The sequence below is a fragment of the Triturus cristatus genome, chromosome 12 (genome assembly GCF_964204655.1).
Source record: "Triturus cristatus chromosome 12, aTriCri1.1, whole genome shotgun sequence".
Classification (NCBI taxonomy): domain Eukaryota; kingdom Metazoa; phylum Chordata; class Amphibia; order Caudata; family Salamandridae; genus Triturus; species Triturus cristatus.
Genome location: NC_140595.1, coordinates 67,273,783 through 67,298,194, shown reverse-complemented (window position 1 = coordinate 67,298,194; position 24,412 = coordinate 67,273,783). Strand labels below are relative to the sequence as shown.

At 47.0% G+C, this 24,412-nt stretch overlaps 1 protein-coding gene across 1 annotated transcript in view; it reads left to right on the top strand.

The window, feature by feature from the left end:
* Window positions 1-24,412, top strand: part of ACSBG2 (acyl-CoA synthetase bubblegum family member 2) — an 88,080-nt gene that overhangs the window by 5,391 nt on the left and 58,277 nt on the right. Inside the window, exon 2 of the mRNA XM_085638032.1 lies at window positions 13,463-13,598. Within this exon, the coding sequence (XP_085494158.1) occupies window positions 13,486-13,598 (113 nt within the window). The 5' untranslated portion in view covers window positions 13,463-13,485. The remainder of the gene's footprint in view (window positions 1-13,462; window positions 13,599-24,412) is intronic.

Here is a 24,412-nt window from a genome sequence, read left to right as displayed (position 1 = left end):
GCCTGGAAAAAGGCAATGGTCCGAGCATTAATAAAGAAGCCTCATTTGGACCCCTCGGACTTTGCCAACTACCGCCCGATCTCACTACTCCCATGGGTCAGTAAAATCGCGGAGAAACACATCAATCTCCAACTGGTCAACTACCTGGAAAGCAATCTGCTATTAGACCCTACACAGACAGGATTCAGGCCAAAGCATGGAACAGAGTCTGCCCTCCTTATGGTCGTCGAGGAGTCCAGAAAAATCATCGATCAAGGAGGATCAGTGGCAGTGGTCCTTCTTGATCTCAGTGCGGCGTTTGATACGGTCAGTCATAACACCTTACTGAACCGTATGGCAAGCGTCGGCATTGCGGATAAGGCATGGCTCTGGATAAAATCCTTCCTAGGTGACAGGTCATTCCAGGTGTTTGACGCACAAACCGTCTCCTCCAGCATACCGATGAAGTGTGGAGTCCCCCAGGGATCCTCTTTAAGCCCTGCGCTTTTTAATATCTATATGAGGCCACTGGCTGACGTAGTTCGTCCGTATGGAGTTAAGATCATTTCCTATGCGGACGACACACAGCTGGTGGTCTCCTTAGCGCAGGAAGCCCAACCTTCTCCATCGGGGGGTCTGACCAAATGTCTGGAGGAGGTGAAGTCCTGGATGACGCTATCCTCACTGAAGTTGAATGGGGACAAGACTGAGCTCATGCTACTAGGCCCGACTGACCCGACCCTCTTCAAATCACTATGGCCCACCTGTCTAGGCCCCCCCCCGGCCCCAAAAGATAACATCAAAAGCCTAGGGGTGTGGCTAGACAAGAACCTTACCCTCAACACCCAGGCCACAAAGCTCTCCGCCACCTGCTTTGGACTTCTTCGAACATTGAAGAAGGTCCTACCCCTGCTCCCAATGGAGGCCAAACAAACAGCTATTCAGGGCTTAATACAATCACGCCTGGACTCAAACAACGTCCTCTACCTAGGAGCCCCGGAGTACTCTTTAAACAGGTTGCAACTGGTGCAGAACTGTGCGGCCCGCACCTTACTGCAAATCCCACGAAGAGCCTCAGTTAGAGAGGCACTGACTAGCCTTCATTGGCTACCAGTGCGAAAAGAGTGACCTTTAAGGCAATGTGCATTGCCCACCAGGCCTTCTGGGACTCGGGTCCAAAACTCTTGCGTAGCCTAGTCAGCCAATACCATCCGGGCCGTGAACTACGTTCCAGCCAGGCCTTCATGGCAACAATCCCCAGAATCAAGAGATCTAGAGCAGGTGGAAGAATGTTCACCCTTAACGCCTCAAAAATCTGGAACACCCTCCCCCCTACCCTGAGATCGAATCCGAACCTTGCCTCTTTCCGCAAGCAATTAAAAACCCATCTATTCAAATCCCCGTAATCTTCTCAGCCCCCCCAGCTTCTTCCTAGTCTCTGATAGTCTCATTACACCCTGCTGGTTCCCCTAGCGCTTGGACGCCTCAGGGCAGCAATCGCGCTGTACAAATGTATTTTCATTCATTCATTCATTTTCATCTAGCATCCGGTTTAATTTTCCCAAATTGCAACGCCTAATCTCACTGCGCCCCACCCCCGCCCTATGGCTTCCTTCCCGCCTTCCGTCTGCATCATCACTCAGATGACAAGCCCTCCCCCGGGGACTGGCAGGTGGGTGGAAAGCGGTTTCAACCCTCCTGTTTTATGCACAGTGGTGGAAACACATAAAACCACAGCGTTACTCCCTGTAGGAGACACGGCGGTTTCTAACCTGCTATTCCCTGCAGAGCACACTGCAGCTTCTGCCAGTATTGCATCAGAATAAATATTTACATATATGCATACAATAGATTATTGTGTCCAGACTACCGCCTGTCTGATTTAATTTATTTAATGTGATGGAGATGTTCTTTCTGCTGGACTAGTGTTCGCAGCCGAGGTCTGTTCTAATTTTAAGAGCCTCATTTTAAAATCGTGCATGGTGGAACGCAGACTGAAATTTGAATATGCATGGATAGGTGCTTCTGGATGCTCAGATGGGAGCCGAGAGCGGCTGCCTCGGTTTTATTCCCGGTCTATAATTTACTCCTGCCTCCCTCAGCGCTGCAGCATGGTGGCAGCCGAGTGTCCTGCAGTAACCTCTCCGAGCACGCGCCCAGGTGGCGCGCGAGGCGGGACGTCACGTGGCGACAGGATGAATCACCGTGTTTTCATTGGCTGAAAAGATCTGGTTACATTTTACATAGGGTGTAGTGCGGCCCTAGGCTGTAGTAGGCGTGCTTTTGCACGTGTCCTGAAATGTGCATTGTATTTCGCAAATGGCAGCAACCGGGGCGTGCTCCCGTTTTTACTTTGTAAGCTAAATACTGTGAGCCGTATATGAATTGTGAGAATAGGTTCCTTTTTCAGTGTACTTGTTTTTAATGATTTTACGTATACAAACAGGTGAGATCTAAAATCAAAACACATTCGGATTGTTCGTTGAGGAGCTATCTAATGGACTGTATAGGAATAACGCAGACCACCAGGAATTCAATATGTAGCCTTACAGAGATTATTTCGAGTCTTGAAATTGTGCTAAAGCATCAAAGCAGCCATTGTTCTTAACTGCCTGTTATGCTAGCCCCCAGGTCATGGATTGTTTGGAGGCACGAGCTGGCGTTCAGTGTGAAAGGTCTTAGCAAAACAAGGGCTGGTTTGTTTTACATCATTAAGCATCGTCTCCCACTGGATAATGATGTAATGTGAATTATGCTGGCAACCTCGACGCCTTTCAATTTGAGAGAAAAATATCTTGTCTTGAGAACTAGAAGCAGAGATGATGTGGCCATTCTGCAAAAGATACAATTAAAGCCAGCATTTTGCCTTTCTGTCTCATTTTTAAGTGTAAAAGAAATCCGTTGAGTGCCGTTTCGTTGTCTTATTACTGCCAAACATTGAAATTAGTCCTGAAGTGGCAGTTTCTAGACCTTTGCTGTGATCCTCACTCGGGGCCAGATGTATCAAAGGGTTTTGCCCATTCTGTCTCTATGGGAAAATGTGTTCATACATAAGGCCCCTAGTTCCGAAGGGTTAACTTGGCTTGTAGAATTGCGCACAAGGCTTCTCTTCAATGTACGATCTTGGTCCACATGAATGAATCTTAGTAATTCACGAGAGAATGCTGCGAGTTTCTCACATAAAGAGGTTTTGGCAGCGTATTGTGTTTTTTGAATCATTAGTTTGACCAGCCCTTTTTGTTCTGTCTCAGAGACACTGTTTTTTTTACTGAAACTGACCGAAACTCTTGCTTGGAGCCAGGATCATTGCTACTGTCTGTGAAAGTCATCACCTTGCACAAAGGCTGTGTCTGATAAACAGCCAGGAAAAAAAGCATTTGAAAGTGAATCAATCCAAACTGGTTCAGAAATCTGAAAGGTAGGATCCATGTCCCCTGTCTGGAAAATATTTATAAACGTGAGATTCAAACCACCGCACTGTGTTCCAGGTTCTTCATGAAGAAGGGAGGGAGTATTCTGCAGTTACACCTGTTACCAACAGTAAAAATACCAGTGTTAGACTCTTATTCTAAAATGAATGTACATATAAACATTCATAGCAGTGTCTGCTGGCATCTATGAGAAGTGGTGGGGCAGGCACATGGGTGGTGGGTAGTTGTTCACTATCACGCCACAAATAAAATAATAAAAATACACTTACCGTACATGCACAACATGTCCTCCTCGTCGCTGGATGTAGTCCTCCTGCTGCAGTCAGGTGTTTAGCGTGGGTCCAAGCCAACTCCCTTAACCAGTCCTGGTGCTGTTCTCATGCTATCAGCCAGCATGAGCGAAGCACCAGGATTGGAGGGAGCGGCCTCTCTTGGCACTCCAGAGGGCACTGGAGGCCTGTGCCTGTTCTAACCCAGCTGTCTTGATACAACTGAGTTAGAGAGGTTTCAAAGTGCGCATGTCTGGCTGGCCATTGCAAGCGGCTGGCCAAAGGGACATGCACACTTTGAACTGAAGTGTTCAGGCAGTCCACCCTCCTACCTGCTGCTGCCATTCAGCAAGCCCCGCACCGTCCTGAGGGTTCGAGATGGGTGGGTGAACAATAAAATGGTAATAAATTAACATTATTACCATTTTATTTTTAATCTCTGGGGCTTTTGGTGGCATTTTTTAGTTAATGGGGCGACATTCTTCCGCTCTAATGGAGGAGCTACCCCTGCTTCACAGTAAGTGCGCAAAAAATATATGTTAACATTTACCTAGACTTCTTTGTTTGAGAGGGAATTTTTATGTTTCCTCTTCCTCCCTTTATTAGAGTAGGACAGTTGCTCAAAGTCTCTGACATTTTTCTTTGTTTATAAGCTTGTATTGTGGAAGAAAAAGTGGCTACAAGTCTACTTGAAGTATGAAACGTTTATTTAGCAAAGATAGCGATATTGTAACAATGAAATATAGAGCTGCTCCCCCTCCCAAGCTGTTGAGTATAAAAATCTGGCTTCTCCCCAAATTAACCCATTTATAAATGTTTTCACATAGACAATCGAAGTAAGTTACATGTGACAGAAAACAAAACTTTAGATAGTTGTTTTAGCAACTGCATGGCATTGTTTTGCAGTTTGTTTTATACAGCGCAAACTCGACCCAAAACTATTGCAGCGCCTTATAGGAGCACCAGTTACATTACGCTAGGTCAGATTTATTTTTTAGGCACGGGGAGATTTAGTAATTTGCTCCGAATCAGAGGATGTTGAGCTGATGTGGAGACTTGAACCTGTTCCCCAGCTCTAAAGTCGAAAAATGCAAGAAGACCTTTAAAAAGGGGCCTCCAGATGTGAGCTACCTTGATTAAGAATTCTTGTTTTACTGTCTCAGACATGAAAGTACAAGTTATGCGTATTAGACCGCGTTCATGAGCCGGTTGTAACTCCCCGTGTCTCCGTGCATTTCAGGGTGCATTTATTTTCTAGCCTCCCTGGCAGCACATCCAGATATGCAATTTCTGCCTTCTTAATCACCTAAATTTGGACACCTCCTGAGGCAGCATGCCACTGGCCTTTAAGTGATTACGTTCCACATGCCCTCTGACCCTCACAGTAAGTTATGCAACCATTTGTCTTTCCCATGGCCGGACTGGGAACGCAAACCAGCCCTACCAATTAACTCGGACTGGCCGCAGGGGGTCTGCTGGTGGGATACACTGCTATTGCGTTTGTGCTTTTGTTACAGGGGGCCGATATTGCAGCACTGCTACAAAACCGGCCCTTTGTACCAAAATTGGCCCCCACCGGTCCAAAACCGGCCCCCCACCCTTCTGGCGCACCAGGAAAACGCCCGGTGCCTGCTACGGCCAGTCCAGCACTGGTCTTTCCTTGTTTCAGCCTGCTGCAAGGCTCATCGCTACAGTAAACCGCAGCCACATAATTCAGGTCCCTCTGGGATTCTGCCGATAGATTATCATTTTATTTCCTGAAGACTAAGGCTTCTCCCTTCTTTTTAACCAGATGTACTATTTAGTAGTGTAAACACAATTAGTATGCAGTTCCTATCAAAAAGAAAATGACGGGTCGTAACTGTGGGATGAAAATTAGTAAAGATAGGAGAGGAATCTCCTTGTTGAAAAAAGACCCTCTCACACACCCAACAAGTAGGTGTCTTGCTTCATCATCGGGTCTGCTCCTACTCGGGCCGGCGCTGCAATGCCCGATCAGGCGCCCGTGATGGGGCCTACTTAACAGAGATCTTTATTCCAAGGCCGATGGGTGATGTGTGAGTGAGGGTCCTAGTGTTGTGTAGGTAAATGTGGAATGTGAAGTGGAGTTTAAAATAGGGAAAGATAGTCCGATCAAAACTATTTTAATGAAGTTGGCTACTCCCCTAATTAAAATGAAAAAATCGCGTATAATCACTTAATGTTGTGAATTTCTACGCTTATGAAATGAGATCGACATGTTTCAGACCCGATGATGAAGCAAGACACCTACTTGTTGGGTGTGTGAGGGTCTTTTTCCAACAAGGAGATTCCTCTCCTGCCTTTACTAATTTTCATCCCACAGTTACGACCCGTCCTTTTCTTTTTGATAGGAACTGCATACTAATTGTGTTTACATAGTTTAATGGGCATGTATGCTGGACCTAATTGCAAAAGCCCGCGTTTTCCTCCCCCCTTTTTTGACTCCTCTGTACTATTTAGTAGCACTATCAAGCCCCTCCCTGGCTGTGTCTCTAGGGTCCACATAGGATAGACAGTTCTCTTTCCTTCCTGTTTCTTTCTTGGAGCACTAAGTGACTGCCCCTGCATTCTCTCTCCTAAACAGGATGACCCCATGCGAATTAGAAACTCCTTATATTGCTCACCGGACAAGTCTATACAGCATAAAATCTATTAGACTTTCTTGCAGGCCCCCTCGGATTACATACATCTGACCTCAATGTTTCTTTTTTCATTCATTTTTTAGATACTAGGGGCCTCAGGATGTTGGTCAGGCCACCTCCAACAGGCCGCCGATGGGTGTCCAACCGACATCCAGTAGAGCTGTCGGACCGCTGCTTTATGATACAGTCGATCTGACCGAATCAGTCGGAGGGATGGACCGACCGTCGCTTCTGACGGGCTCAAGGAGCTGGTCTGGCCGTTGGTCGGATCGTATTCCCTACAACAGAGGTAGTGCCTGTGCAGGCAACGCTGTAGGGGTTACGATGTCCTTTCTGACAGCCTTTTAATCGCGGCCCGAATGCCATGAAAAGGCTGTTGGAAAGGGACTTTGGGGGCCCCTTGCAGGCCCCTGTCGGCTTCCGCTATGAGACCTGGGGGGCACTGGTGGTGCCCCTCAAACATCCATACCATGTTGGATTACGTTGGTCAAACCATAGCTGTCTTTTCACCTGAGGGTTCCTCAGCCTCAGTAAAAGGGACCGGTTATTGAACCAAACAGCTTCCTATATAATTTTAGCATCTTGGTTTTGTGAGACAATTATTTAACAATTTCAACACCCCTGTTATGAGCACATTTCAATTTTCCCTGGCCAGAAATCCTTTCATCAGAAAACTCCATTGGGAGATATCTAGAAATAACTGAGAAGAGTAGTTTCCACAGAATTGATGTTAAAAATGGGTCATAATTGTGTTAAAGTCTACAAAATCAATCGGTTTTATCCTCTTGTGGAAACTTCAACCACACCTGCCCCCACTCCCGATTTGGAAATGTCCTACCATTGATACGTAAAGTACCAGTTTTCTTTCTAATATAAAGATAGATAATTCTCTCTTTTCACTTCTCGTAACCAGACCACTATCTATGACAACTTCACTGCCAGTGACATCTAGTGCAGTTTGAGCGTCACCCATTTATGACTCTTCACAATGGTGTGAAGTGATACCAAAGACAGACGTGCCCAATACTAAAGAAAGTAACATAATCCAAGAAATCAGAATTCAGCAAATTAAGTTCAATATTTGAACAGTTTTGAAATTATTAGTAGTGTAGCATGAACAGTAGTTTGCAATAAATTTTAAAAGATGGCTATTACTTTTATATATTAGATTTCCCTTTTGGAATAGTTGATAGCGGCTAAAACATACAACTGACATCAGCATCTCTTAAGCACTGCCAAGAACTGTAATTCACCCTCACTCCCGTCCCCTAGGTATCTCCATTTTAGGGATAGGTCACATGGCATGCATCAGTATGACATGATACGTTTATTTCGTTATCAGCCGCAGGACAGCTTGAGCTGCATGACTAAAGACCATGGAGCAGTATAGGTCTTTTTACCTACAGGAATACTCTTATGGAGTACGACCAAGCTGTAAATAGAGTAAGTAAGGAGTTCTAGGCTATCAGTGAAGCTTGCAAAAGTCCCTTCTACCATGGATTAACATTTGTCACATTTAATCCTGGTGATGTATGTCAAAAGGACAAGTCCCTATACTGTAGTGCTGCCTGCCTGTCTGAGCTGTGTACAACCAGTCAGTGAAACTGTGCTTTGGGAGAGGGTTTCACAGTTGCTGATTACCTGTTTGTTGCAAAATGATGAAATGACACCTGATAGTTTTCACGGACTAACAACCTGCGAACATTCTTTCACTTTCTGATTCCTTTTTTTTTTTTTTTTTTTTTTTTTTTTTTTATAACTCTGACATCTCCTTTGTTTAAAAAATCACGGAAATATTTAAATCACTTCTTGGGGGTAATTCAGAACTGTACTTTCCAGCACCCATAACATGGCCAAGCACCCTTGAACATTAACCCACATCGTACTTGTCTATCGGTCTTCACAGTCCTGTCACAGACAATCGGTTGTTTAAGAAAATCGTACAGTCATTTCTGAAAGATTGTGTACTCCCACAACCATCAGACCCAAAATGTAAGCCGATGCGGTTAGTGAAGGATGAGATGATTGTTTGAAGGACGCTCAAACAGACCTGCACTGGCCACATTTACAAGGTCTTAAGAGAGGTGCACTCGAGGCAAACGTAAGTACAATCTGAAGGTCGTTTTAGAGTTTCAGACTCCAGCTTCTCCTTTGACTTATTCCTAAATGATGGAGGGAGCATTGGTCCTGTGTTGAAAATATGTAATGACGCTATTGAAAATAACAAACGAAAGAAGAGTCTTGGTTTTATCCAAATCTCATGGCCTAGTATTCAAGATAGATGGCTCTATCGTACCTTTTGGCTGTCTTCTTTACAATTTTGTGGTTGCCTACCCAAATGAATGAGGAATTCAGGCCCATGGACCGTGTAAAGAGACAATTTGCCCACACAAGCCATATCTATGCCATTGCTGAAAAAAATACTTTGTGCTGGAGTACTCAGTCACTTTAGCACCAAAGTAACTAAAGAAGTGCTTCAGTCCTCCACCCATCTTCACTTAAAAATGTTGCTAACAAGGATTTTTTTTCTCTTCAGTGAGCCCCTGGAGGTTTTGAAGTGGCTATTGTGCTTTGGGACGAGTTTCTCATGAATCCTTTCTTTCCCAAATCACAGGAACATCTTGTTTCAACATTGAAAATGTGATTTCCAGTGGGAAATCTTTGTCTTCCCTTTGGCGGCCCACACAGAGTTTGATAGGAAAGCTTGCCTGACACTGTTATATTTTTTTCTTTAGTAGTTGCAGACATATACAGACCTCTTGGGACCTTCTGATTTGAAGGCCACATACACGATATCCTTCTTTTTAAAGAGTGCTAGGCCTCTCTTTTAGAGGCCACTTTGTTCTTGGAGCAGAATGTTTTTTTGAAGGTCCAGCCACCCAGTCCCTTCTTCCTTCACACCTTAGAAAATAATCTAAATGGCATATGTTTGATGCTACTTGAGAGGTGGCTTAAGAGTTCATCAAAGCTCTCTGCATCAGAGCACTTGAAATTGGAATGGAATCAAAACTTTGTGGCTGAATTCTGCCAATTTTGAGCTGGCCATCTTTAGTCTAAGCAAGGAAGTAACAATCTCGGCACTGTGGTAGTCTGTTTCTCGTACTGTGGAAGTCAACACTGCCGTTTTTAATCCCACCCGCCGTTGGTTATTCCTTCCTCAATACACAACAGTGAACAAGGCTTTCTGACTTTTGTTGCATGAAATTGTTGATAGAGATTGACTTTGGCTCTGGCACTTGTGTGGCCTCATAGTACTGTTATCTTGTCTGATGGGTAGACAAATTTGAAGCTCCAGCAGACGAGAGAAAGGTGTGGGTTAAGCCTCACCGATATAGGAACTGTGTGGTGTCCTGCCTGGAGGCTAAGAAGAAGCTCAGATCTTGTAGTGGTGAATTTGGTTCTGTGGATTATGAGGCCATGTTAGGGTGTGTGGTGATAGAGCAGGAATTGCACCATGAAACACTGCTGTAAAGGACCTATGGTAATGCATGGCTAGTCTTCATCGTTGAGGGCAGGAGGAGATGAGCAGAGGTAAAGATGTATGAGACATAATCTTGCAAGGTCTAAGTCGGGGGGGGAAAAGCAAAGGAGAAAGGGACACATCTTCAGTACTCCAGGCCTTCACTTGATGATTGCAGTCATAAGTGATGCATACCTTTTCTTTTACTTATAGGAATGTGTACAACCTTATCTTCAACTATATTTACCTTGCCTAAAACCAACGGGCCTAATCCTGATATTTACATAAGGTTTGACCCTTGTTTTGCTCACATTTGCTCTACATACAGAGTTCCCAAAAAGTGTGTTTCTGTTACAGTGTTTGACTTGATTGCACAAAAAGTCTTGCAAAATAGATGTCCCAATACACTCAATGCCAGTCGGTGTACTATTGCTATAAACTGTCTAGGTCAGATAAGGGCCAGCGTGTTTACTTTGTTTTGTAATCCCTGTGTGAGAGACCTTGATGCAATAGTTGTTGTAATACCAATATGTTGCTAATGTGTTTGAAGTTTGACCATTCACCAGTTTCCAGATAGCCAGTGTGGTTGGAGACAACAATTTCCCATATGCAATTTATTATTGCATGCCACTGAAGATCAATTTTTTTATATTGTCCTTAATATTTGACAATACCTTACACTTGGTTGAAAATGCATGCTTTAATAAGTGTAATTCTTGAACTTTTTGTGGTGCGCCTCATCATTTTGACACAGTCAATTGTTGACCAATTGCTAATTTAGATGCCTAAAGTTAGAAAGTGAAAATCTGAGGATGCGTTACTAGGCTGCTCTCTGAAAAGGGCCTGGTAACTCGTATATTGTATTCTAACTGCATTTATGTTGCCCATATTACACTGGGTGCAAAATAGGCATTTTCCCCTTTATGTAGAACATTTTTGATGCTGTTATTTGGAGAGTAGAAACATACAATAAATGTACTGTACTGAGTGAGCACTTACGCGAGGAGCTTTCTTGGGTAGCATGAATCCATTTAATGTTCGTTGTCAAGTAGTGAAGAAATGTGCCCCAAGTCTTGTTTTCACTGTTTGATTCCAGTCTTGTACAACACGGTTTTTAGACGTAATGTAGCTTATAGCACATGCAACACAAAATGGCAGGGCTTTTGACCCGAGTTGCTTTCTGTAGCATGGGCCTTCATACTAGAGAAGAGAAAGAAGTGTAACAATTTCTAGCTGGTAGAAAAAAGAAAGATTAATAGGTGATTGGAATGGGGGTATATAATGCAATCATACCACGCCCCATCAGAACATGTGTTTTGTTTGTATCTGGCCGGACAGCAATAAGTTGAAACTTAACGACGAAAAGACAGAGGCATTTATTGTCAATAGCGGTTCAGACCTTTGGCTGGACTCTTACAATTGAGCGCCACCCCATACCTGGCTTTGTCAACCAAATGTCTGGGCGTGACGAGTGATTCGCAGTTTACGCTGTCCAAGCAGGTTCTGTCTACTGTCTTACCCTGTAGTTACCGACAAAGAATTCCCTTTAAGGGACTATTCTTGGTGCACAAGGCACCTGATGACGATGCGCCCCGTTTTCAAAAGGCGCATTCTGAAATACTACTAAAAAACTTCCGGAGGGCACCCAGAGTGCGGAAGACCAAAGCAGCCAGCCGGGCTTCTCCTACTGTCCTCGTAGGTTGTTGAATTCTCCACCTTCGAGGTCTCTGATCAGATTGATCTGGGTGTGCAGAAGGAGTAGGGAGTAAAGCAGCTGGCGAGACAGCAGCAGGACAGCAGACTGGGGACCGTTCTGCTCAAGGCTGTCCTTGCCCTACAGTTCTCTGGAGCTTTATCTCTCCCTCTCTCTCCTCTTTCTCTCCCCTCCCCCCCCCCACACTTCTCAACGTGCCTTCACCCATAAATCCGGAAATCGACAACAAACTCTAGTTAATATCTTCTCCCCAATACCGTCAGGGATGGATCCATGTCACCTTTTCTGGATAACCACACCCTATGCAAATGTGTCTCATTCAGGTTTATTGTATATAATGTATGTATCTCGTGGATATCCTGAAAATGTGAGATGGATCCGGCCTGAGTGGACTCACGTTAGGCACGCAGCTTCATGGCTTAAGATCGAACTCCCACCAGCCATCTTTCACCCCTGGGACTCAGGAACGCGAAGAGTGTTAGAGCACCTCGAGGACCTGCTGATGCAACGAGGCACTATGTATAGGATACGTACGGAGTAGCTAAGGTGTTGTAGGACCCAACAAAGGCTTCGGCAGGCGCCATATAGTTTATTACAGTACAATAGGAACCCATGAGATCCTTATGCAGGGCGCCGCTGCCGCATCATTGTACATAGAGCCGGCTGAGTGATGGTCAGATGCCATGGTAACGCCTGATCTCTCATCCGTCCTCGTGACTGACAGTGACCGCGGTATCCGCAATGCGTGCAGAGATCTGTAATGAGTGGAGCCGATCCAAAGATCTTATGGTAGATCCCTCTGCTCCATAGCCCGGGCTCGTGTGCCCGGCAGTAACCTCGCCGGCTGGGAGCGCTTCCCAGCTGCCGTGGGCGGGGCGTGTCCCCGGTGGGCTCCTGGCAGGGATTGTCATAGGCTTGTGGACCGCAAACAGGAAGCAGCGGCCGATGACAGGCGAGCTCCCATATAAGGGAGATGGTCCTGTGGGCTGACGGGCCGGGCCAATGCCAAGGCAGGAAGCTCTGACATCACAGGCTCATCACCAGATTCTTATGTAGCTGTGCTGTCAGACTGCTGTGCACATGCTGCTGCGGGCTGCAGAGGAGCACACACAGGGGTGCACTGTAAGAATGCATGTTTATACCCATCTACCTATCTATCCTATTTGATGTGCTCATTCAAGGATTAGAAGGCCTTAAACTGATTTAGGTTTTAATTTGATTACTTTTAATAGTGGCGTTTTGGTATTAAAAAAATAACCTTGTTAAACAAAACCACTACTCCTAGCAATTTAAAAAAAAGTATATGCCCTATTATGCACTTAGAAGAACATTAAATATGTATAAATTATTCCTTATTTTTATTTGTTTTATGCGAATCCTTTTTATGGTGCATGCCCCCTTTATGTATAATGTTGAATTCTAGAATGCAGCACAGGGTAGCTTCATCAGCAGATGTAGTGCCCAAATTATGAATTGCAGAGTGAAAATGCCACATTTGGCAATGCATTGTATTATTTTTGGTTCTGGCTAGGTCAATGTTGAGATGTTCATTGCCGCCATGTTATATTGCTGCAATGTTATCCGCATCTGACACGCCTCTGTGATTAATGGTTGATGAAAGGCGCAGTGAAACATGTTAAACCCGTATTATTGCTTTGCTCTCGTGAGTCATGTATGGAACCAGGTGTGCAGCGGGGACACTGTCTTTATGCATATTTGAGCAATCTCAAATATTCCTGTCCTCCTGAATAAATAAAAAAAGAAGGCATAGTAATCTTTTAAGAACATCACATATTTATTGTAAGTTTGAGTATTTGCTTAAAAGTATTTCAAGAAAAGGTTGCATTTTTGTCTTTTGGGTGAAATCATTTTTTAAAAGCAACTGCAATTAAATGTTTTTTCTCCCACCTGACTAACTTCCATTCCTTGCTTTCCCTTGTTTGCAGTATCATTGGAGGCTGAGTAAGATATGTCGACATTAGTTGCAAACCCACCATCCATGGAAAGGTCTTCGTTGGAGTCTCCCGCCAGAACGCTGACGGATGTGTGCATCGATGAAATTTGGGAGGACTCTTCAGCGAGGTAATGGAAGGCATATAGGGTCAGACCGAGCTTTGGGTGGTGGGGCGCACACACAATCCGTAAGTAGTGCAGGAATTGGCCTTTTGTTGATGGGTTTCCGCCGGTGGAGAATCATCTGGCTGTTTTACTTCACCGTATGTAAAATATGGTGAAGGCAGTTCCGCATAAGGATTTTCATACAGCTCTGGATCCTGTATCCTAGAAGTTAAAACTTCCTTCACAAATAAGCAGCTTTTAGGTTACCACTGATCTCTGATAGAAGTGTGAGCTTTTCTTTATCTTAGCATGCAGTTTGCATGCAGAGAAGCATACATACAAGTGGAACATACAAGTGTCAAAACATCCTTTTGATCGAGTTATTCTAATTGTAGATTTAGTTAAACTGAATAAGTGTTCTTAAAGGTTTGAAGCATAGCATAAAGGTCTAGGAAAGACAGTCTACTCAACGGTACAGCATCAGAAGCTGGAGTTTGTTAGTCTGCAGTTTGAAGATTACATTGAAAAGGAAATTATTGCAATGAAAACGTGGAGGTCGTATCGAACAGTGAAAAATAAATTAGTACATTTAGTTCCAGCTGCCCCTCCAACTTCTTCTTTGAAGTGTCTTACAGTGATATGCTGGTGCTATAAGAATTGAAGCACACGCATCAAGAAGTGGTTGTTGCACCGAGGTTGTCTGCAGTAAAGCTGTGTCTAGGCGTGCTAGCCAATGCTGCAATGCCCGGTGGCGTAAAAAAGGCCCCTGCGGCACGGTGGCCCAGCCCTTCACAGATCCCTATTCACTCCTGTGCCATGAAGATCTGTGAGATAAGGGAGACTCGGTGCCCCTCATCACATTCTGGAGGGGGGCCCATCAGTTTGCGTTCCGCCACTGGCGAATCCCCCAGATCTTGAATGCAGTCATAGGGCAGCATAGAGTGCATTCAGTAAATGAGATTTGCCTTTTTGCAGATTGTGCAAGTCCATGTAGGGCTTGTACCACAGACTTATTGTCAATTGTGCTTTAAAGAGGTGGACGAGGGATCAAGAAGATGGACTCCAGGGTTCAGGGCAATACATTGTTTTTAAAAAAAATGAACTTGGACTACAAATTCCTTGGGTGAACACAGAATGGGAGGTCCCCTCTTATAATCACCTGCCCAGAGCTGGATAATCATCCAAAAAAGAGAGTCCCTTTTGCCTCTCTGCAAGCCTTATAGTGTCTCGTATCCAACTTGGAAATACATAGCTGTGGAAAAACGATATGCAAGAGATGTATTTACAAAATGATGCATGGTTTGAAGCACAGGTTGGGAACAGTGGCTGAAATATTTAACCATTCTTTAGGTGGGACTTAGTTGATTTCTGTTCACTGTGATAAAAATGTTAAAATTTATTGTACAAACGGCAAGCAAGGATGTTTTAGCGGAATATCGCTTGTTGACTAGTCGTCATGATACGAGACTGAAGGAGCAACTCTGGAGAATTATTAACTTATGTGTTCTCATGGAACATAGGACATGTGCCAATGAAACTTCCAGGATAATTGAGAGAGATAAAACATTTAATGAAGTCAAACATGCCAGGGACATACAAAGGGGAATGATAGTACTTGAAATGTAAATAGTAAATCTGAAGATTCTGCGGGCGCTTGAAGGAGGCGTTGAAATTGAGGGCCCCATGCATGAAACTAAAAAACGGTCGCAAATGGGCAGATTCTCAGAATCTGCCCCTTTGCGACCGGTATTTTTGCATCTGGGATGCATAATCCCTAATGCAAAAATTGCGATTGCATTTAAGGAATCGCAAATGCCGATTCCTTAAATGCAATGCTAGAAGCAATTTAAAATAGAGATTTCGCTATCAGGGGTCACAAATTACTGAAAAATCAAACCGGTCGGTAATTTGCAAAAACTATGAAAAATGCTCTAAAGTGCATTTTTCAAAGTTACATGTTACACAAACACATGCCCTTGGGGCATGTGTGCGCAACATGGGTGCACATTACAATTTCAGGGGTGACACAGGGTGTCCTTTTGACACCCTTGCACCCTTGAAATTGCATGCACTATTTGCGAGTACCTAATGGGTACTCGCAAATTGCGCATGCAATTCCCATTAATTCCTATGGGCCTATAGCCCATAGGAACGAATGGGAAGCCATTGCTTAATTGCGAGTCGCAATTTGTGAGGCGCAATTCAGGGATTTGTAGGAATTGCTCTTTTTTAGCGATTCCTACATACATAGGCTTTAGCGATTCCTTAATTGCTATTCCTTAATAATCGCAATTAAGGAATCGCATAAGCCATCCTTGATGCATGTGCCAGTAAGGGCCTAGGATGAGCATGGTGGTTGATATCTCTTGCATAGTCTCCTTTGTAATTTGTTTTGTTCATACATGTACAAGTAAAGTGAAATACCTGTTCACACTTTCTACAGCATTCATTTGCAAAACATGCACCCTTCTCAGGCCTTGGCGGGCACTGGAATGAACATTGAAAAAGATGATTATTGATCCACCCTTTTCCAGCACCATAAAATATACTAAATCTGTGGATAGTGAGACACATTAGAGATTGTAGCTTCTCTGTGGGTTGGGCATTACACAGTGAACGTTTTGAAGATAGCAGATGCTGTTCTAGCTGTCTTCCAAATCCCCAGTGGCATCTCTGTGGTCAGCATAGGCTTGGAGAGCTAACTGTTTTTGCATCATTTGGCTGAGGTTCCTTCTACGAGAGCCTCTTTGTTGTTACTATCAATCTCAAGGCGTGCCTAAGGGGTAGATATCTGTTTTTTGGTGCCAAGCAATTCTGAAGTGCGAGTTGTGACCCAGGCTCTTTTTCCAGATTGACAAAGACAGAGAAACAATCTTTGCTTTTTGGCTACATTTTGAGATATTCATGTCAAACAAGTAGTTTCCTTGTATGACCCAGGCCGTCTGATATTTAGGTCAGCAAAATTGAAAGCACTTCAATCTTTAAATCCAGAAAGGTGTCTACAAGGGCCCAATGTAAGCATGACTTGATTCAAGGATATGTGTTTTCCTGTCTAGACACCTACTTTTTCTGTTACAACACCATAGGAAGGACATTAGTGAGTATAGTTTGTCACCGTCACAGAGATTTTTGTATTCTCTGCAAATGGTATTATCTAACCTGCCAGTATTGTGAAACAGGGACGTATTGAATGGACTACATTGTGGAACCGGTCCATGGGGAACAACCATTCCACTTCATTTTTCTCAGAGTCCCATTTATTCATCAACACTCCCTTCTGCTTAGGTTTTTGCCAGCGTATAACTGAGCTTTCGAGAGAGTTCAACATGTGCTGCAAATCTTTTGTGCCTAATATTATCGAAGACCTTATCAACTTCTATACAATGACATCCATTGTTTTACATTGATGACTTTAGTCATCTCGTCCGATGACTCACTTAGAAACGTCTGCTTGATCATGATCCGATTATTCACTCTGCATGTTTTTGCATACTCAGTGTACAACAGTTTTTTATAAGTGACGCTGAGGAACCTAGTCGCCCCACCTTTCTGTCTCAGAGCAGACCATCTCCAATATCTTATTCAAGAATGGACTTGTAATCAAATGATAATGATGTAATCCGCACCTTTGTAAGTGGCTTGACACCATTCCTCCATTCCAAAAGTGGCGCTACACACAATTTGGCAGGATTGAAGCCCACACCACTGGTACCTCTTTCCGCAGTGTTTCCTGTAGTTTGCAGGACAGAGGTTTGAGTCAAAGATGGTGCAGGCCATCCAAGTCCTAAGCTCCACGGGGCAGGAAAAGCCTGCATATCTCCAGAAAGAGCCTTCAGAATCACACCACGGAATGAGCCCCCTGGAAAATCGCAAGACGGGTAGAACTGATATTTACAAAAATAATCCTAGTATGTATCCCCTCTTTTGTAAGTGTAAAAAAAAAAAACTGTCAGCGGTTTAGCCTGAATAAGCCAGACTATTGATAAGCCTGTAGGCTACAGAACTCGTTGTTGTAGCGGGGATGTAGAAGACTGGGACAGATTAGAGGAAAGACCCATGGTGAGGCCTCTTGCTCTGGGGCTGTTAGACCTGTCAGCCCTTTGGGTGGTCCCTCCTCATCATTATTTATTTTGTCCCACTTTTGCCTCAAACCCTGTTAGTATTTTTCCTTTTTGGGAACCACCAGACTTTTTAGTGTTGATGCAGGGTCAGGGAGCCATTTTCCCTACCCCTGGAACTTCTGTCTGAGGGCCTGAAACACAAAATGGTGGCCACCCATTGTCACCTGAGACATAGCTGGAACCTACTAGTACCTTCCAGAACATTCTAGAACCCTGTGACAGTGTGAGGCAGGTTTAGAATGTTGGGAAGCCAGCTCAGAGTTGGCAGTTGCAGTTGGCACCTGACTGGAGAGGAGAGAGGACAGAGAAACAGAAGGAGGAAGGAGTAAGGCAGCAGGGGTGGAAACTTGTGCCTGGAGTGGGGTCCAGAAACCCACCCTTGATACTAGTCCCTACTGACCAAGCCCAGCCTAAAGCCCTGTGTGGGATAAAGACCAGAAAATCATCTTAAGGACCTGAACAGCCGAACAGGCCTTAAAGGAGAAGAACAGCAAGTTCCTGACCTGTTTGGTGGAATCCTCCTGGAGACCCGACGTCGAGTAGCCTGGAGACCTGGAGCCCGAGGTGGAGAAGCGGCGCTGACAGAAGGCAGACGTCGTACCCGGGGCCGCTAGAGGTCGAGTGAGGGCGCCGACGGAGGTCGTGGAGAGACACCGGAGGTCGAGTAGAAGTCACCTGAGGTCGAGGTGAGGCGTCGACGGGGGAGTGAAGTCCGCCCTCCGGAGTCGCCGGAAGCTGAAGTAAAGCGCGCAGGAGGTCGGGAGTGGAGGTCGCACTCCGGAGTCGCCTGAGATCGAGGCGAAGCGCGCAGGAGGTCGGGAGTGGAGATCGCACTCCGGAGTCGCCGGAACCCGAAGTGGAGCCGACGGAGGTCGGGAGTGGAGGTCGCACTCCGGAGTTGCCCGGAAGCGGGGGAACCGTGACCCTGTGACGCCGGAACACGACATCGAGCCGAGGCCGCCCAGCGACATCCATCCGGAGCCGCCTCACGGCATCGACCCGGCGTCAGGTAAAGCAGATCGACGCAACATCGAACCGAGGCCGGCCAGCGACATCGAATCGGAACCGCCCGACGGCATCGACACGGCGTCAAGTGGAACAGATCGACGCGACATCAAACCGGAGCCGCCCAGCGACGTCGACCCGGCGCCGAGCGGAGCCGATCTTCGTGAAAAGGGCAGTAAGCGGTAGAAAGGGCATCTGAGGCCCTGTGGAGCCCTAAAAGACCATTCTTGGGGCTAGAGGGGTGTTAGGACCAACCTGAGAGTGCTAGGGGGTGAACTGAGACTGGTGTAGGGACCTGTGTGAGGGACTGTGTAGTTGGAAGAATCAGAACCTTAGGTTTCCCTCATTCTACCTCAGCTTAGGCCCCAGCCTTGACCACTCTAGGTGGGACATCCCCAGGCCACCCCAGTGACCATAAGCTGTACTTGGGCATGGTAAAATCAATCTACCTCATAAATGTGATCTGATTTGCAATTGTTTGATGGCTATATTATGTATTGAGGGTGTTTTATTTATTGTCTGACCGTATTTATTCCTGCCTTGTATTTATTGTCTGACAGTATTTATTTGCCCTATGTATTTATCGCACCTCTATTTATTCCTTGTGTATTTATGACCTAATCCTATTAATTGCACCTGCAAAGTGTTATTATTTAATTGACCTGCTATTTCTGAAGAAAATCCTTTTGTATTGTATTTGTGTCATACCCCTGCAACTAAGAGAAAAACTAAGATAAACACAAAGATTCTTTCATAAATTTTTACGGTGTAGAGTCGTTTTTGGAACGGATGAACGCATGGTTATTGTGAGGGTGTGACGTACGCTTAACACGGTGCCTGACCCCCGACCGCTCGAGCCAAGCTACCCCTTGTGTTGGGAAAAACCGGGTGACTGCTAACCCGGTTGCCCGGGGTTTTCTAACATAATTGGTGTTCAGTGGTGGGATAGAGCTGTGCCTACGTATACTCGATAATAACTGTGGGTAGTCCATAGGCCTACACCGGGAGTTTTCTCCAAGCGGCCTTCCTAATTGTGAGTTTTTGTTTTTCCAAATTTACTCTGGTGGTGGGAGGAGGTATTGTATAAGGTACCCCCCTGCATAGCTTCTGCAAATAACTTTCCTCTGACCTGAGTGGGCAAGATGGAGTTTGTACTGGAGAATTTAGAAACCTATACTGTGGCCCAACTCAGGGAGTTTTGTCAGCGGGAGGGGGTGTATTGTCCCCCAGGAGCAAAGAAGGGTGCACTCCAAACCAGCTTAAGGGCTTGGGGGGAGGCATGACGAGAAAGCAAGGCTGAGGAGGAGGACAGGGATAGAGAGCCCGACAGTGAGGGAGCTGGTTTGTACCAACCTGAGGTGGGGAACCTGTTAGCGGGGCCCAGGACACTTTCTAGGAAGGGCAGCAGTGCCTCTAGCGGTGGCTTGTCTGAAGTGGAGTTAACAGACCGGAGGGAGAAAAGACAGCTCACATGGGACTTAGCAAGGCTGGAGAAAGAGAAGGAGGAACAGAGGATGGCTCATGAGCTAAGGCTGAAAGAGATAGATCTTCAGATCCTAAGAGCCGGGGCACACCCTATTCCTAATGGTGGCAGCGAAGAAAGAGAGTTCACCAGGGAACCCAAACCCTATTTGCCGAAAGACATAGTGGCTAGCTATGGTGTGGGCGACGATATTGCCAAGTGGCTAGCGGCCTATGAGGTCTCATTAAGGGCCCATGGGGTTCCAGAGAAGTACTGGGGAGGGGGATTGTACAGGTACATGCCTCCAGCTGGTAGGGATGCATTATTGGCCCTAGAGCAGGATGAGCAGACCCACTACCCCACCATGAAAGTGGCGCTCATACGAAAGTTTGGACTAACACCCGAGAAATACAGACAGAAGTTCCGGGGTAGCCACAAACTGGGCACACAGAATTGGGTGGACTTCCTGGATTATGCAAAGAAGGCATTAGAGGGTTGGATTCAGGGCAGTGAAGTGAGGAACTACGAGGGGTTGTTTGATTTAGTACTGAAGGAACACCTGCTCGAAAAATGTTTCCCTGAACTGCGTCCTCACCTGGTGGATAGCAAGCTGACCAATCCCCGGAAGCTTGCTGAGGAGGCGGACATTTGGGCTAGTACCCGGGTGTCCACAAGGGGGACTGGAGGGGATACTCAAAGCCGGACAGGGCGCCCCCCAGAAGAAAGAGGGAGGGGAAAAGAAAAGAGTTCTCCAAAGGCCCCCAAAATAATTTTCAAAGAAAGGGAACAGGATTCACCCCTAGGGCTAACCCACCCAGAAACCCTAATCCTGGCCAGAGTCAGCAGCCAAGGGTTGTCCATTGCTACGAGTGCGGTGGCGTTGGACACTACAAGGGAGATGCGAAGTGCCCGAAACGACCACCCCCTCCCATTGGAGGAAAGACCCCCGGAGTAGCTAGTGTAGTGCTCGGGGAGGAGATGCCTTTAATTAAGGGAAGGGAGTGGGCGGGTGTCACTTTAGTGTCCCTGGGAGAACGGGAGATGGTTCCTAAGATCCAGGTGCCCGCAAATACCGTAAAGAATGGGCAGTGGGTCACCATCAACGGCCAAAGAGGGGAGGCTCTGAGAGACACAGGAGCCAGTATGACTATGGTACGTAGCCAACTGGTGTCTCCAGAGCAGGTAATTCCCGATGTACTCCACCCAGCCGCGATGGCTGACGGCAGAACAGGCCACTATCCGGTGGCCGAGGTTCCCTTTGAATGGGAGGGGGTTGCAGGTTCACTTCGAGTTGCCGTAAGCCCTGCCGTGCCGGTTGATTGTCTGCTGGGGAATGACATGGAGCACAATGCTTGGAAGGAGGTGGAATACCGGACTCATACTGAGATGCTGGGTACACCTGACTGGGCCTGTGTGAGCACAAGGTCCGCGACTACCCGGAGAGGGAGTTCGTTCAGGCTGGAGCCTGGAACAAAGGCCCAGCCAGCTGCCAGTCAAGGGAAGAACCGAGGACAGGAGGAGCCTGCCTCAGCGTCCACACCCCGTAGGACGGATAGGCCACCGGAGGTGGTGGACGAGGAGTCTGCGGTGGGGGATGTCACCGAACTGGAAGACCTACCCATCCCGGCCGAGTGGCACGTGGAGGGAGGCCCGTCCAGGGAGGAATTCTGCCAGGGCCAGAGGGAGTGCCCTACCCTTGAGGGGCTGAGGCGTCAGGCCGCAGCCCAGGCAGCAGGGAACGTTGAAGGGAACTACAGTGTTTACTGGAATGATGGCCTCCTCTACAGTGAACCCAAGGCACCCCTACATGGATCGTCACGAGCCTTGGTAGTCCCTCAACGTTATCGAGCCTTCCTTCTGGAGTTGGCTCACGAGATCCCCTTGGCAGGACACCTGGGGCAAGACAAGACCTTCGCCCGTCTTGTCCCACACTTTTATTGGCCTCAAATGAAAGTGTCGTCCGATACCTACTGCCGGACATGTGTGTCTTGCCAAGCCAGTGGGAAAACAGGGGTGAAGCTAAAAGCTCCCCTGGAACCACTTCCTGTCGTTAGCACCCCCTTTGAAAGGGTGGGCATCGACATTGTGGGTCCGTTAGATCCACCTACTACAGCTGGTCACAGGTTTATCCTGGTTCTGGTGGATCATGCCACACGGTACCCAGAGGCAATACCTCTAAGGACCATAACAGCACCTGTTGTGGCTAGGGCCCTGATAGGAATCTTTACCCGAGTGGGTTTTCCCAAGGAAGTTGTGTCCGACAGGGGGACCAACTTCATGTCAGCATACATGCGGGCCATGTGGAAGGAGTGTGGAGTGACCTACCGGTTCACCACTCCTTACCACCCCCAGACCAATGGTCTGGTGGAGAGGTTTAACAAAACCTTGAAAGGCATGATCAGAAGTCTGCCTGAAAGCCTGCGGAGGAAATGGGACGTCCTCCTACCCTGTCTATTGTTTTCCTACAGGGAAGTGCCACAGAAGGGAGTGGGCTTCAGCCCCTTCGAGCTTTTGTATGGGCACCCTGTGCGTGGACCTCTCAGCCTGGTGAGAGACGGATGAGAAAGAACTCCCAGAAAGCTTCCCCAGGACGTGGTGAGCTACATGCTGGCCTTCCGGAGCCAAATGGCTAAGTTGTGGAAGCAAGCTTCTGACCACTTGGAGGCCAGCCAAGCAGTATGACCACAACGCTCACCCGGTGGAATTGGAGCCTGGCCAGAAGGTGTTGGTGATCGAACCAGGAGAGCTTAGCGCCCTCCAGGATCGCTGGTCAGGACCCTTTGAGGTATTGGAGAAGAAGGGTAAGGCTACCTACTTGGTGAATCTTAAAACCCCTCGTCAGCCCCTACGGGTGCTGCATGCCAACCGCCTCAAACCCCACCACGAGAGGCCCGAAGCCATTTTGATGATGGTGACTGACGGAGCAGAGGACGTGGAAAGCGAGCCTCTCCCCGATTTGTTTGCGTCTCAAGAGAAGGATGGGTCGGTGGAGGGAGTGATTCTCTCCCCATCTCTAACTCCTGAACAGCAGTAGGACTGCCGCCAGGTCCTGGGACAGTACTCTTCGTTGTTCTCCCTTGTTCCGGGTAGGACTCACCTGTGCGTCCATGATGTGGACACAGGAGACAGCCCACCTGTGAAGTCCAAGATCTACCGGATGTCAGACAAGGTGAAGGCCAGCATTCACAGTGAAGTCACTAAGATGCTGGAGCTAGGAGTGATCGAACCTTCCAGCAGCCCCTGGTCCAGTCCGGTGGTGCTAGTACCAAAAGCCGCACCACCGGGTGCCCAACCGGAACTGAGGTTCTGTGTGGACTACCGGGGACTGAACTCAGTAACCAAGACTGATGCTCATCCGATCCCAAGGGCGGATGAATTGATTGACCGGCTGGGAGCTGCCCAATATCTAAGTACCTTTGACCTTACTTCTGGGTACTGGCAGATCTCTCTGACTGACGGAGCTAGGGAAAGGTCAGCCTTCTCCACGCCCAAAGGCCACTACCAGTTCTGTGTGATTCCCTTTGGGCTCAAGAACGCACCTGCCACGTTTCAGCGTCTGGTGAACCAGATCCTCACTGGAATGGAGAGTTTCTCTGCTGCTTATCTGGATGACATAGCCGTCTTCAGTAACAGCTGGGAGGATCACTTGCGTCACCTGCAAGCTGTTCTCCAGGCCCTGAGACAAGCTGGTTTAACGATCAAGGCCAGCAAGTGCCAGATCGGGCAGGGGTCGGTAGTGTACCTTGGACACTTGGTGGGTAGGGGAGCGGTGCAACCCCTCCAGGCGAAGATCGAGGCCATCATGGCCTGGGAACCCCCCAAGACTCAGACTGAGGTCCGAGCTTTTCTGGGCCTCACCGGATATTACCGCCGCTTCGTGAAGGGATACGGTACCATTGTGGCCCCCCTCACGGAGCTTACGTCCAAGAAACAACCTCGACGGGTAGTCTGGACGGAGGCTTGTCAGCAGGCCTTTGTAAAGCTGAAGCAAGCCATGTGCGAGGCCCCGGTCCTACGGGCCCCAGACTTTTCCAAGGAGTTCATTGTCCAGACGGATGCATCGGAACATGGCATTGGGGCAGTGTTATCGCAACTTAATGAAGAGGGTCTGGATCAACCCGTGGTCTTCCTATCCCGGAGACTACTTCCCAGGGAACAGAAGTGGAGTGCAATAGAGCGTGAAGCCTTTGCAGTGGTATGGGCTCTGAAGAAGCTGCGGCCATACCTGTTTGGCACGCACTTCCTAGTTC